The sequence below is a fragment of the Dermacentor albipictus genome, chromosome 2 (assembly GCF_038994185.2).
Source record: "Dermacentor albipictus isolate Rhodes 1998 colony chromosome 2, USDA_Dalb.pri_finalv2, whole genome shotgun sequence".
Classification (NCBI taxonomy): domain Eukaryota; kingdom Metazoa; phylum Arthropoda; class Arachnida; order Ixodida; family Ixodidae; genus Dermacentor; species Dermacentor albipictus.
In genome coordinates, this window is record NC_091822.1 from 33,062,778 (window position 1) to 33,077,526 (window position 14,749).

Here is a 14,749-nt window from a genome sequence, read left to right on the forward strand (position 1 = left end):
GAAGATTTCATTGTCTGGCCCTAAGGCTGCCTTATGATAACTCGCCAATAGAGACCACACGACGCAATTTTCACTGCGAACCACCTAGATCAACATGGACATGTTGCGTTCTATCATGCACACAACACGCATGATGAAAAATATATGATGTCCATGCAACAACTGCTACGGCACGAAGATGACGTCATGATGATTAATCGACGACAACAATGAAGTGATAAAGCAGAACGACAATAGCATGACGGCACTGGAATCATTAAGAGAATATTACCACGATGTAACCACCACAGCGACAAATGACGACTGCATGACACTTATAGGGTAACAACGCTGGAGTAACATTATCGGCTAGATGACGATGGTGTGGCAACCACTGGAGGACGGCGCTGGAATGGTGGCGATGAAATGACGACGATGGTCTGCTGATGACAGCGTTATCAGCATAGAATGACTCAGGTGCAAAGACGGTATGTTGACATGCTGTGACGACGACAGGGTGCCATAAATGGGTAACCAATGCTGGTGTTATGATTGTAGAATGACGACTATGGTGTGATAACTCCGTGACGACGATGGAATGAAGATGGCGTGAGGACTATGGGACAACGATAATGGAGTGACTACAATGGTAAGATGCTGGAGTGACGACAATGTGAGGCCGATGCTGGCAAGATGGTGATGGTATGACGACAACGTCATGAAGGCAACGTTTTGAGGAAGATAATGACGCACCTTTAATGACGAAGGCGGCACAATGATGACGGTGGCATTACGGCAACTACATGACGCCAATAGCATGATCAGACAGCATGACGGTGACCCTGTGATAATAAGGTGATGACGCCAATGGCAAGACGACGATGTAATGTCGACGAAGGAATGTAGCGATGGCTTGAATGCGTCATTATGAAATGAAAGTTTATTTTCCATCTTCCAAAAATCAATTTTACTGCTAAACATAGTAAGAAAGCCATATACATGAACTGACCGCATTGGGCACGTGCATTATATTTGAACACCTCAAGGACAGATTCCTATAGTCAAATATGGGAGAAAATACTTATTCTTCGTCGGCTCACGTGGCTGTAAAAAATGACCGCATGTTTTCTGAGTTAATGAAAACACTGCTGCTGCAAAGCGGATAAAAGGGTCTATAGAGCTGCGCTCAAATTTCGAATTAGGGAGTATCGTAATCGTCGGTGGGATTTTTCATTATCATTTCTTATGTTCAACTATAAAGATGTCCATGTCCAGATTTCCCACATGTCCTACGCTTTTTCTGGCTTCATTGCCTGCTGGCGCTGTGCGTTGTAAGTAACAAAAAAAAAAACTTCCCCACAGATTGAAGAAAAGTTGCGTCACGCTTATTGCCACCTGATATCCAAAGTAACACATGGTAATCACTGTACCACGTAGCTCAACAATTCACTGCAAGCCGAGCAACTCACCGAAGATGCAGCGCTCAGTGTGAGACCAACGCTGCTCGGATCTGGCGGAGCCGAGCCTGTGATGCTGAGTAGCAACGCGGCCAGGAGAACCACGAACGCTCCGGTAGACGAAAGCGTGCGTGTAAAGCTGTAGCAGCCGCAGTAGGCCGAGTAACCGCGGACGACGGCGTCCGTGAGCCGGTAGAAGTGACACCGGAAGCGCTCTACAACTCCGTAAGCACGCACGCTGCTCAAGGCGTCCAGCGTCTCGGTCATGTGCTGGAATTGCCTGGACGTGGCCACGCTTTCGAAAAAGCGACAAGTATGGGATGCTCGGACGGCCAGGTTCTGTCAGAAAAAGATAATTATTTCGCTGAAGGAAATTCGGCAGACAAGACTGCTAACATGTAGAAATGCGAAAGCATTATAGGCAATTTGACGAAATGTTTGTTTTTTTTGCGCTTTCCTTGTCCACGCAAGCTCTCGCCTGCGTCTAAATGCGGCTCGGCACGGCCAAATCAAAACGCACCAAGCGCTTTGACGCGCTCGCTTGCCCGTGAGGAGTTCATAATTCAAAGTTCCGATTCAAGCCGTTCAACTAAACAATAACGCCATATTTTATAGGCTCATTTTATTGACTAATGTCGCGGCGCCACCTCCACCGCATTGGCTGCGTCGTCACGTGACCAATGGCGCGCGCACTCGGCCACACGCTCAGTGAGCCTGTGGCGTGACTTGTGCATTCACGCCCGCACTAGGCACACCTTTAGACAATCAGAACCGCGGCATTGCCATGGCGTTGGGGAAGCGCGTTCGTCTCGTAGCCCGGAGATCCGGGTGCGATTCCCACCATGATCGAATTTTCTTGTTGGTGCAATCGGATTACATTGTTCACAGGAGCCCCGCTGAGAAATTTGACGTCAATAGAAGCATTCCATGGCTTGTTTTTACTCGTCGGCTATTTTTCGTTCATTTTTGGATTTTACCTTAATGGGACATGGGATGCTTTTGCATTAACAACTCCCTTTGATAATGAGGAAAGTGCACACAACGAGCGAAGGACGAGGAAGCCAATGACGCACCGTCAAGTTAGAGTTGTAGAAGCATTGCCTAGCTGATGCCGCGCTTCACTTGAGCATTTGTCATGAATTAAAAAAAATAAACTATGGGGTTGTATGTGCTAAAACCACGATGTGATCATGAGGCAGGCCGTAATGGGGCACTGCGGTATAATTTTGACCACCTGGAATTCTTTAACGTCCACTTAATGTGAAGTGCACGGGTATTTTTTTTCTTTTTTTCGTTTCGCTCCCATCGAAATGCGGCCTCCATGGCCGGGATTTGATTCCACGACCTCATGCTAGCAGCGGAATACCAAAGGCACCGGTCAACCACGGCGGGTTATTTGTCAGTAATGGTGTGCGAGAATAAGGACAACGAAATAACTTTGAAGATGGCAGCCTCATCGTTCCACAAACACTGGTTCTTCGTCACAAGGAGGCGCTAAACAAGTTGAAGGGGACCAGCGCTGATCCCAGTAAACATTTGTAGAACGCTTAACCTACGCTGTAAGAGTGAAACACCAGAGCATTAAAACATCCATGACTGCTTGTCACGCTTCTTTGCAACTGCAGCTCATGTAACCGTAATGCTAACCAGAAAACGGTGGCGGAGAACGAAAGCGAGCACGAAAGCGAGCTTTCTGGTTGAAACGCAACATTTTGCGTGTGCTGTAAATTGTTGGATGGATGCTAAAAGTGTATCCTTTGGAACAGCGTGGTGGGTTGCGCCACCAAACTCTTATTATTGTATTGCTTAATGTCCTACCTATGGTAAAGAAGAAAAGAAGGGAAGGAAAAGAACCACAATGAATTCCCAAACCAAAAATTTCTGAGCCCCTATTGTGAACTTTCTTTTGCACGCCTCGGTTCTTTGTCGTTTCCCGAATTTTCTAATCACCGCTTACTAATCTCTAGTGCGAACATGTTTACTATTCCCCTGCTGTTGCTAAACCCAATGGCTTCAAGTAGGCCATAGATGCCTAAATCGACAGCTGGGCAGATATATTACCCTTATAATAAAACATGATCCATCGTTTCGCTAGCTTTACCGTAACAAGCACACGCTTCTTCTTCCTTCCTATATCTGGTTTTATAGATGCGTGTTCCAAGGCATCCTGATCTCGCTTCCAAAATTAACGAGCTTATCTTTGAGTTATAATAAAGTGTTTCTTTCCTTATTTGGTTTTTTTCCTCTGAAGTATATATAGTTACTCAAAGCGGGTTTCTTTCCCATTGTCGCCACCCATGAGATTATCTGAACCTCTCTGACTTTCCGCTTTATGTTCTTTGTTGCCATGTTGGTTGCCATACAGGTCGCATATTTGCTGGTATGGTATACTTGGTGGTCCTCCACAGTGACTGAATCTTTTTCCTGTACAAATACCTGAAAACTTTCCCAGTCTCTTTACTTTCACCCGTATTCCTTTTTTGCTCCTGAGAATCAATTTTACTGTCTCAATTCAAAGCTAGCCCAGGCCATATCACTCTGCACAGCTTGATGTGTAGTATTCCCGTGAGGGCCCAATGCGAGGCATCCAACTGACCTTTGGTTGTCATCGAGTCCTGATTGTACTCCTGATTACGAGGAAACAACCGCACTTCCAAAGGTAAGTCGTGGAACCATTACACATTTCCGCGTACCCTGGAGCACCTCGTACCTCTTGCATCCCCATAGCGCTATGTGCTTCATTACGGCTGCTTTCACTTCCCCTTAACTCTTATTGTTTTTCCCTGTGTGTCCAGATATATATCGCCTTCCATATACCATATACCGATATCCATATACCGACGTATTTATATTCTTTTACCTGTGGCACTTTCTGGCCCTCAATTGACACTGTCTGATCGCTTTTTTACATTGAATACCATAACACCTGATTTTTAAAGCTAAATTTCAGACCTAAATTCTCGCCTTCGTGACACCAAATAATAATTAGTCGTTGCGTATCAATTTACATGTTAGCTAGCGACACAATGTCAATTCGGTGGAAGTGAGCGCCATCTGGAGGTGTTGCAAGGAACCAGGCGCGCCGCTTTGTAGCCTCAGAAATTTGGGCGCCCCGGCATGCTCCAATCTCGGACGCCGTGGTTGGTCTAGGCATGATAGAAATGCTGGAAAAGGGGTTTGTGCTTGAGTTTCAGCGTAATAGAATTACGTTTTTTTCATGCATTCAAATTACAATCTGACGCTCTCATGTAGGTCGGTTGTGTGCAAGTCGTAGTTTGCGATTTCTCTGACGCATTTCTCATTAAGAAATTCAATTATTTTTGCTGCAGTAGGGTCCCAGTTTAAACAGTTTCCCATTGCAATATCGTACTTTGGGACTCTCTTCTGTATATCTTACATGCTGTAATTAAGACACAATGTGTAATAATCATAAACTCATTTTATTTGAAAGAAAACTGCATTGCAGGGATGGTCTACGTGGTCCGGTATGTGTGGTTGGGTTTGCATGTTTCGGAATGATTTTTGCCGAAACAACGGTCAACGCGGGACGCTAACACTGGATTTTCTTTGGCACGGTGCCCTTAATGCTATCGTGCTAACAACGGTGGACACTGCTAGGGCAAGTGGGTTACGGACATGGGGTCTGGTTAAGTGATTTGTGCGTATGCAAAAATTATAGAACCATCTGCAGCATTTGCAGCTAGCCACCTCACTTGAGATTCCCTGAATTTCAGCTTATACAAAACTATTTAACAACTCGGAAGTACGCTACAGCACTGCCGAACGCACGAGGCGTAGAAAGGCAATATACTTGCACATCGTTATATATATCCGGGCGTAACTGGCTGATTATTAGTTGCACTACAGAGTTTTATTTTGACTCACTACATGATACGGTATAGCGATAAGTGACGTGTTATGGCCTTTGTGCATGCCTGTCGTATACCGAGTGTTACTGTGGCTATCGCCAAAAACCATATAGCCACCCTAACGGTGAACGACTATAGCAACATGACAGTGGCTCTTACAGCGCCGACTGCCTGCTTCGATCTCAATTCGCGCTAGTTACTGGCTCTCCTCCCTGTCAGAAAGTAACAATTGGCAAATTTCATCACGGCTAAGTCTCATCTCAAGCTGAGGTAAAATCATTAGTTATGTTTTTCCGTATTTATTGAGATCGGATGTTTGTGTTGCCGCTTCTAGGACTAAAGAAAAGGCGCTTAGGCGTAAGACTAGTTTCATTTCTAATGAGCAAATCGCGCCATACGTTTAACACTGGTGATGCGTTGACGACGCGGAACGCTAGAATGGCCTAATTCTTCACTGCGTTATTCATTTATTACCGCGCTCTAGCATGTCATTTCATGACGGTAGCGAGCAAACGCTGTTCCTCAGGTGAACAGCCGTAACAGGTTAAGCTGTAAGGATGAAGGCGGTGAACCTTACGGCTTAATAAGGGGGCTGGAAGGAAGCTGCAGGAAAAGCGTACCGCTGAAATGAAGCCCCCCTGGCGCATTCATGCAAACGAAGCTTATGGTTATAACATCAAAACGTTTTTTTTTCATCAACTGCGAAATGTCGAGCATGTACTAACAGGATCGCAAGCTGACACTATATTGAGGACGCTGCGCTGATGAATACATCTCGAAGGGAATTCGGCCTTCCTATTAGTTAAGAATTCACGTAGCTTCCACACTGTTGCAAGGAACTGCTGAGATAGATCATAGAGATGAAGTAAGACACAGATGCAGTAAACATTGTCTTAAGGATCATCATTTTTGTGGATCATGAAGGAAGGAGTGTCCTTAGTATTCACTTCTTGGACACTCGCACGCCTCTAATTGGTCTCAAATCTGGAGCACATTGTCTCTCCTAGAGAGAACATGTGCTCCAGATGCATTTAGCTGCATGTAACGTTTGGTAGAAGTGTTTTCTGGTTATGATAGCTTAGTCTGGGTTCACCATGGTGGTGCCGCCGTGGAATGCCATCTCGAAACATTTATTTGCTCAGCTAGGTATTTCACAATGCGATCGCAGTGCAGGCGTGAAGCGCCACGGGAAGCACGTTCTCTTGCAGTGTGCTTCGCAACCCGAGCTATGCGAGGTCAGCGGGGGTCATTATGATTCGCGATGATGTTATGTCGCAGTAATAATGGATCCACAGTGTCATATAGAAAACATGACGCTCAGTAAACCCATTTATCAAGACGTGGAATGTAAGGGAATATTCCGGAAAAAGCGAGCGCGGCGCGTTGTGTCCCTCTCGACAATTCGAGAGACACGAAGCACGAGACACTATATGCAGCTATCACCTCGCGGCATACACGATGTAATAAACGTTTCAGGTATGGTTGCATCCACATCCATAGTGTATTCGGGTTTCAAAGAATCTGCGGAAAACTGACTGGGTCCGGTCCCTAATCCAACAAGCTGTGCGCCTAATTAGTTCTGTTTCTGGGCGGAGGTTCTACAAGAGGTGCTTCCTAAGGTGGCATATCGATCTGCGGCTTGCCCGACTCGCTTCTCCTTAAGGACAGCATAACTCGCAGCTCCTGTCAGACAACTACCGCTAAGCCCATAAAAGCTGGCATGCTTATTCGTATCACTAAATCTCCCATATCAAGAAAAGGTGCCACCCTTGGAGTAATTGTAGTCATGTGAGAATTTTTTCAGTGCCATCTTTTAGATGGCGCCACTCTATCGAAACTTGAGGCCACCTCGCACTATATGACATACTGTTCACGTGCTCTTAGTATGCTATATTTGTTTGGAATAGAGGAAAACATTTGGCATTTTCAGTCGGATAAGGCGGCACCTGTTTGACGAAGCCGTGAGCAGTAGTTGCCTACACAGGTAGAGAGAGTCACAGTGAGATAACAAGGCATAACTCACAATTCCATAAGCTGCGAGCACGCCCACAACCAACGTGACGGCCACCACGAGTGGCGCCTGCGTGGCCACAACAGCCACCTTGGCGGCAGTGAGGAGCGCTCCCTGCACGGACTGCTTGCCGCAAACGAAGCACTCGGCATCCACGTAGTCCAGGTCGCTCGTGAAACGGTTGAGCAGGCGTCCCCGGGGGCAAACATCGAAGAAAGATACGGGGCTCCGCAGTACGCCAGCTAGCATGGCGCGGTGAAGCGAGTGGGACAGTTTGCGCGCTGTGGCCGCCAGGAGCGCACCACCAGCCAAGCGGAAGCCCACTGCGAAAAGTTGGTGTCGAGAATTCAAGGAAGTTTGGTGGTCAGTGCAAGCTGCGGTCCACGGTGCGCTCTAAAACACAGCTGCAAATTTAAAGAAAGTACACAAATGTTCTTCACAAGAAAAGATACTTTCTGTGACTGCTCTAAGACAGAAGCTTTATAGAATAAAAATAGTGAGATTTTCTGTGCTTCTTGATCTCCAGCCTATAAATCGAGTGATATTTGAAATGTAGGCATTCTGAACTACTGCAAATTCTTGAAACATTGTAAAATAGCATTTCATAGTTTTTTATCCTTTCATACATAACATTTTTTGCATGCCTCATGCACGACGTGGGGTCTGCGGTACCGTTTCGATTCTCCGCTGCATATTTAAGATTACTGCTCTTCGAGACAACGCATGGATGCACTGCTTCGCATTGCCATTGTAAAATCTTCAGGAGCAAGTGTTTTTTTTTCTTTTTAAGTAGATTACACAGAGTGAACAATTTATTGTTTTCCAACACACCATAGTGCAGAAGATGCTAGTACCGAGGCCGCGATGATATGCTGCCTTGACGCTCTTGGCCACAAGTAATTAATCATCTGTCATCTACTAGCCTCGCTTCCTGACTCTGACAAAGTATCAGTAAATGTATGGAGTGAGGGCGTGGACCGCCATGGGGAGCACCTTCTGTTGCATTGTAGCTAGCAATCCGAGCTATGCGAGATCAGCGGTGTCCGTTAGGACCGATAATGATGTTATTTGGTAGTAATAATTTCTCTATGGTGTCACATTGAAAACATGACGCTCTGTAAACCCAGTGGGTGGCTGGAGGTCCACATTTGTGATGAGTGGGACAAGGCTGCTTCACCTTTGTGGCGAGAATTGGCCGGGTGATGTAAATGTTGATGGCACAAGCACTGAGAAACCACTCGTAAGGGGCTCTTTCACCTCCTTAGAGGCTCCTTGTCGAACGTGTTTTCTCCCGTTGTCCGAGCAGTTTTCTTTGTTGAACTTCTCTGCCGAGGGGATGATTGTCGACACTGTCGGTTACGGTTGCCGGTACTTCTTCACCAAGGCACACGCTATTATACCGTCTTTGTGGTCCTTCGTGGCCTAGTTTCATACAATATTTACTAGATGGGAACTCTGGCGGTAGTGTGTACGAGAGCTGCAATAGGGGTGGTTCAGCAAGCATGGGAATTATGGGAAGTACAAGGATTTGCCTAAACTTCATTCTTCTGGCTTCAAGTGGTTTGGGACTTCGTAAACTAGTCATTATCAACAAAGTATTGCGCAATATTTTATGAAATAACATTGTCAAAATTGTTCGAGACCCGCCGTCGTTGCTCAGTAGCTATGGTGTTGGGCTGCTGAGCACGAGGTTGCGGGATCGAATCCCGGCCACGGCGGCCGCATTTCGATGGGGGCGAAATGCGAAAACAACCGTGTGCTTAGATTTAGGTGCACGTTAAAGAACCCCAGGTGGTCAAAATTTCCGGAGTCCTCCACTACGGCGTGCCTCATAATCAGAAAGTGGTTTTCGCACGTAAAACTCCAAATATTATTATTAAAATTGTTCGACCACAGGATTCGAACACAGCCCCTGTAGCACTGAAGCCCGACATTGAGGTCATTACGCCATGGAGGCGTGCATTGACAGGCGACATAAAACGTCCTTGCGGATTTATCGCGGGCCAATCAGTGCCTTGAAACGCCTGGTGTGTTCCGATTTGGCCACCTCGACAGGATGAATCGTTCTAGTTAGTAGCGATTATGCGTGTTCGTAGCGCCTTCCGCGTTTCGAAAAGTACAGATTACTCGGATATTTACGGCAATGAAGGCATATAAGTGTTCTAAACAAAGCCTCAAGAACGTGTGAATACACAAGCCGGAAGATTAAAAAAATTCATGCACTTCCCATCATTCCACGGAGGAAGGAAATCGTAGGAGAGGCCCTGGCCACCACGGACGTGTTGGAGAGTGTGTGGCGGAAGTCACGTGCTCTCTTTTGCAAAGGAAAACTGGGAAAGTTAGCCCAAGCGTCAACGTTGCCATAGAAACAACGCGTCTGAATGGTTCGCTGCTGGAACGACAGAAAGTTGAGCTAGTTGGTAAGGATTCATTATGCAAAATAGAAATGAGGCGTGCAGACAGGACACAAGAGTAGAGAAGTGGACAACACGAACGCCGACTATCAACTGAAGGGACCACTCAAGCGAAAAAATAAAGAAGACTACTTATCTGCACAATCCTGCTTCCTTAGCTTCCCTAATTGCGATATGTATGTTCCACGCCAGAACCATGTCGCGGTTTAGTCGTAATCGTGTCATCCCATTGGAAGTTCAAATGATGTGCGGCTTTCTTCAACCATCAACTGGGCATGCAAGGAGGATTGGAGCTATTCTTTCCGGTGAATCATGGCGCCAAGTTAGGTTCTACCAGGAGTGTCTAAGGGTCCCTTGCGCGGCCCTGGAAGACGGTCGCCATTAGAACCGCCCCTACGCCGATTGGAATAATTTTGCCGTGCAACATGCGGACTTCCCATCGAGGATGAAACTTCCGGAGCTACAACAAAGTAAGAGGAAACACCTTTCTAATAATTCACCGTCAAATAACGTACTGGTTCATGGAGACGCCATCGTAAGTGATAACCATAGCAGAACCCTTTCTTGAGGTCCTAAGCACTGTTTTAGGCCTAACATAAAACCCGTTGACGTTTTAAGCATACCACGCTGCATAACCAGTTTTGTCCCGGAGGACGAACGCTCACGCTGTATTTCGGTGTCAAGACCACTAGTGAGGCTTCAGATACCCGGAATTAGGAAGAAATCTCACGTTTCCTCCATTGGCTTGAAGCAGCTCACAATGTCCCATATATTTACATCATAATAGTGGGACTATATACCGATGGTTCGGTCACGCCATCTGCCACAACGGGCGCATTTGTCATCCCACTACTTGGAATTACTGAACGATTTCGATTAGACCACAAATCGACATCTACGGCTGCAGAACTTGCGGGAATACGAGAGGCTGTCCGTTTTATGAGAACGCAGACACCCCATAAATGGACGATATTGTGCGATGCCAAATCAGCGCTGCAGACGCTAAAATACTTTTTAAAGAAAGGACCATACTATCTGCTCGTGCTGGAAATCGTCGAACTTTATCGCAGTGCCGAGTTAAGTGGCCACGTGATTACCTTTCAATGGATGCCTAGCCATTGTGGTGTTTTTGGTAACGAACTCGCTGACAGTGAAACAAGATCGGCCTCCTCTTCCTCTGATGAAGTACGGGTTGCCTACTCCCGACCTGACACCAACTCCATGATCAAGGCACTCATGCAGGACCTTACCAAGGCTTACAGAGCCCACTCTGATAATATTCACAGACGTCTACATACGATTGACCCAGACGGTAAATTCTGTTTGCCCCCGAAGCTTACACGGAGCAAAACATCATTGCTACACAGGATTAGGCTCGGCGTTGCTTTCACCCGTCGCTACGCACACCTCATCGGCCAATCGAACAACCCTGGTTGTGTACACTGCCAGATGCCCGAAACACTGCAACACGTACTGTGCGACTGCCCAGCATATAAGCTGGAGCGAAGGACGTTAGACAGTTTCCTAGCCAGCGTTGGCAGACAACTACTGTCGGAGGAAGCTATCCTCGGCCCATGGCCTGACACTGCAATTTCAGTTTGTGCAACAAAAGTGTTGTTGAAGTTCCTCCAGGACACCAAGCTCGACGAGCGGCTCTAGCGAGGCAACTGTCTCATGTACATAAGCACTCACCACTTCTCTTATCATCATCATCCATCCTAATACTTTCACTCCCCTTCCCTCTTCCCCAGGGCAGAGTAGCAGACTAGAGCGCACTAGCTCAGGTCGACCTCTCTGTCTTTCCTATCAATAAATTCTATTCTGTATTTCGGATTGCATTGCTAGCATTAAACAAACAAATTCTTATTTTAAGAAGCCTGACCCTGTCCGACCGTTAGTTGATTACCTTGTGGAGCATAAACTTAGACCAGTAGTATCTGACAAGGAAGGTCATTTCGTAATTATGCCAGATGACATGTTTTCAGAAAAAGCGATTTCAGCCATGGAAAAGAATTTGCAGCCAGTAAAACTCAAGCCTTCGGTAGTTAAGCAAGGTGCGGTTGACCTCTTGTCAAGGCATAATCTTGATAGGGTTGTCCGTAATGTCAAGAAAGCTAAATCCCTCACCTTAGAACTGCTTTTCTCGGCCAATACCCACAAACAAGAAACTCCTTTTCATGCTATAGTATCAGAGAAAGGGACGTGGCAGGAACTGCCTAGCTTCGCTAGTTTTTTCCGACCCCTTTTGCCTTCGTAATTCTCAGGCACTAGTTCAATATTTTAGAGAAGAAAATCCTGGTGATTGTACAGCTTTTAGTATAAATATCGAAGACCTGTATTATTCCTTGCCGCATGACGGGTTGCTAAATTCCGTAAATGAGTGCATTAAAGAACAAGTGCAAGAGTCGGCTTTTATTGACAGATGCATTGTTTCAACGGGAGCTTTTCTAGAAATTCTTTCAATGTACTTGAAGTCGACGTTGACTGAGTGGAGAGATGGCTTTTTTCTGATCGCGCTGCACTACCAAGCCCCACACATACCTACGATACATAGACGACATACTCATAATCTGGCGACATGGTCAACACAGTCTAGATAAATATGTAGCCTTTCTAAATTCTGTTCACCCAACAATAAAATTCACATCAGAATCCTCAACTGAGCGCATAAACTTTCTGGACACAACAATATACATTGACAATGGGGAACTAAAGACAACGCTGTATAGGAAACCTTTCGACAAACAACAGTACCTAGAATATACCAGCCACCATCCCAGACATTGCAAACAAGGCATCTTTAAAGGCCAAGCCACACGACTACGTCGCATTTGCGTTGAAAACCAAGACTACATAGATAGACTCGATCACCTTAAAGAAACGCTATCAAACAGGAACCACCCAAACAGTGACCTTCGAACAGCTTACATCGCTGCAACCAAACTTGATCGAGCCGAGGTCCTCAAGCCCCGCCCGAGGATCACAAGAGCAACAACGCCTCTTCTTACTATTAAATTCTCAAGCGCACTCCCAAACGTGAATAACATCCTAAGTAAATACTACCCGATTCTCACCAGCAACCAGAAACTTAAGAAGATTTTTCCCGACCTTCCCAGAGTTGCCTACAGACGCAACACTAATTTTAAAGATGTTCTTGTGCACGCCAAACTACAGAAAAAGAAGTCGGGAACCAATCCCCGTGGCCGCCCCAGGTGCTCTACATGCAAACACATTCAATCTACTACTACAGTAAAAAGTACAGCGTCGAATTACACACACAAGGTAACTTCGGCTTTCACCTGCACATCAAGCAACGCAGTCTACTGTCTAGAATGCGCCGCTTCTAGCAAACAATACATACGTGAGACTGGACAACAAATTAATACAAGACTCAATGGTCACCGCGCGGACACAAAACACAATTTACTCAAAGCAGTAGCCAGCCACTTTAATGAACATGGACATATGTTTGACAAAGCAAGGCTCTATATACTACAAACAAATTTCCGTTCCCCTCGCGAAAGGAAGTATACCGAATCATACCTCATACACAAGTTTAATTGCCTACACCCGACAGGAATTAATTTGGCACACGGCAAATTAGAATCTTTAAAAGCTGTAACTTAAATCTGAAACTCTCATATCATCAACCAATACACAAAACACATTAGGTCATCAGCCAACTTTAATTCTTAAGCTCACCTACTCTTCCATTTCGAAAAACTTTTTTCCTGCCTACTACTCAATTCAATGTACTCTTTCAGGTTTTTACGTCTATACCAACTGTACGATCCCCTTCTTCCATGTACACTTGACCTCTTCTGCGCGCGTCACCCTCCTGTTTGTTATACCGGTTTCGGCTCCCCTCCCCCTCTCCCTTCCCTCCCCCCCTTTTTTATCTTTTTTTTCTTGAAATCCCCTCGACAACACATTCCGAAGTCAATATGCCTTTTTCGGCGCCTCAACCCAGAATATCGCCATCTCTGGATGCCGCCGTAACGACACCTACGTTAAGCGCGTGGGGCAGTGCCCCTTGAAAGACCATGCCGCTGCCTTTCAGTCACCCCATACATTACACCGTAGACTCCTCGTCGCCACCTTAACTATTTCAATATTACTCGACGTATTACTACTATGCTACTCAAGTCACTTTCAACTCATGTTTTTTTTTGTGTGTGTGTGTCTGGGTTTTCTCCTTTCTCTTTTTTTTGTCTTTTGTGTTACTCGCGCGCTGACCGCTTGACCGGCCGTTTTAATGCCTCAAAAACATGCCGCCAACGACTCCCCCTGAATACCTCCTAACCTTTCGCATCCCCAACACGCTCCCAAGCCCCCGTAATTCTTAAAGATTGCACTTTTCCCTTTCTTTTTCTTTCACTCCCCCCTTTTTTGTCTGTCTTGGTGCCACCCTGGCTCCCCCCCCCCCTTTTTTTCTTTTTTCCCCCTTTTTTTCTGCTTCTATTTCTTTTCTTTTCTCCCCGCGCGCCCACTCTCACGCTCTTGTCCCCTCGTCTTGAGAATGAAGCTCACAGACGTCGGACGACAGCGCTTGTTTCCTCTTGTAATCTCTCTCTTTAAAACCAGCCGCCAGCGACAACACCCGCACGTGACGTCACTGCACTAACCCTTTAAAACTAACACGCCGATGATGACGAGGCCACCTTTGACGAAGATAGGTCCTCCTATCGAAACGTTGGCCAGCCTGTCTGAGGCACTTCATCCCTGTTTACAAACTTTATACCACAGTGTGCTATTCCATCTGTCAGCCCCTGTCTTGTTTTTGGTCTGCAGAAATCAGGCATTTGTATTGGCTCAAATGTTGCTCCTACTCTTAGCAATATTTACCTGAGTAAGGTTGACAACTGCTTAGAGAAAGCCTGAGGCGATAGCGTTATAAGATATTTCGTTACGTTGATGATTACCTGATTTTCTGCAATAGGGAAGAATTCCATTCCGCTGATACCTCAGTAAGTGAGCAATTTAAACTTTATGGGGGAGGAATAAGGTTTACCAAGGAAT

General features: G+C 45.9%; 1 protein-coding gene across 1 annotated transcript in view; it reads right to left on the reverse strand.

Moving 5' to 3' along the window:
* The window catches only part of LOC135916587 (ATP-binding cassette sub-family C member 3-like), a 153,996-nt gene that overhangs the window by 75,976 nt on the left and 63,271 nt on the right, over positions 1 to 14,749 (reverse strand). The window contains exons 10-12 of the mRNA XM_070533207.1: positions 7,356 to 7,639; positions 6,705 to 6,731; positions 1,449 to 1,775 (exon numbers count right to left, since the gene is read on the reverse strand). Coding sequence (XP_070389308.1) covers positions 1,449 to 1,775; positions 6,705 to 6,731; positions 7,356 to 7,639 — 638 coding nt within the window. The remainder of the gene's footprint in view (positions 1 to 1,448; positions 1,776 to 6,704; positions 6,732 to 7,355; positions 7,640 to 14,749) is intronic.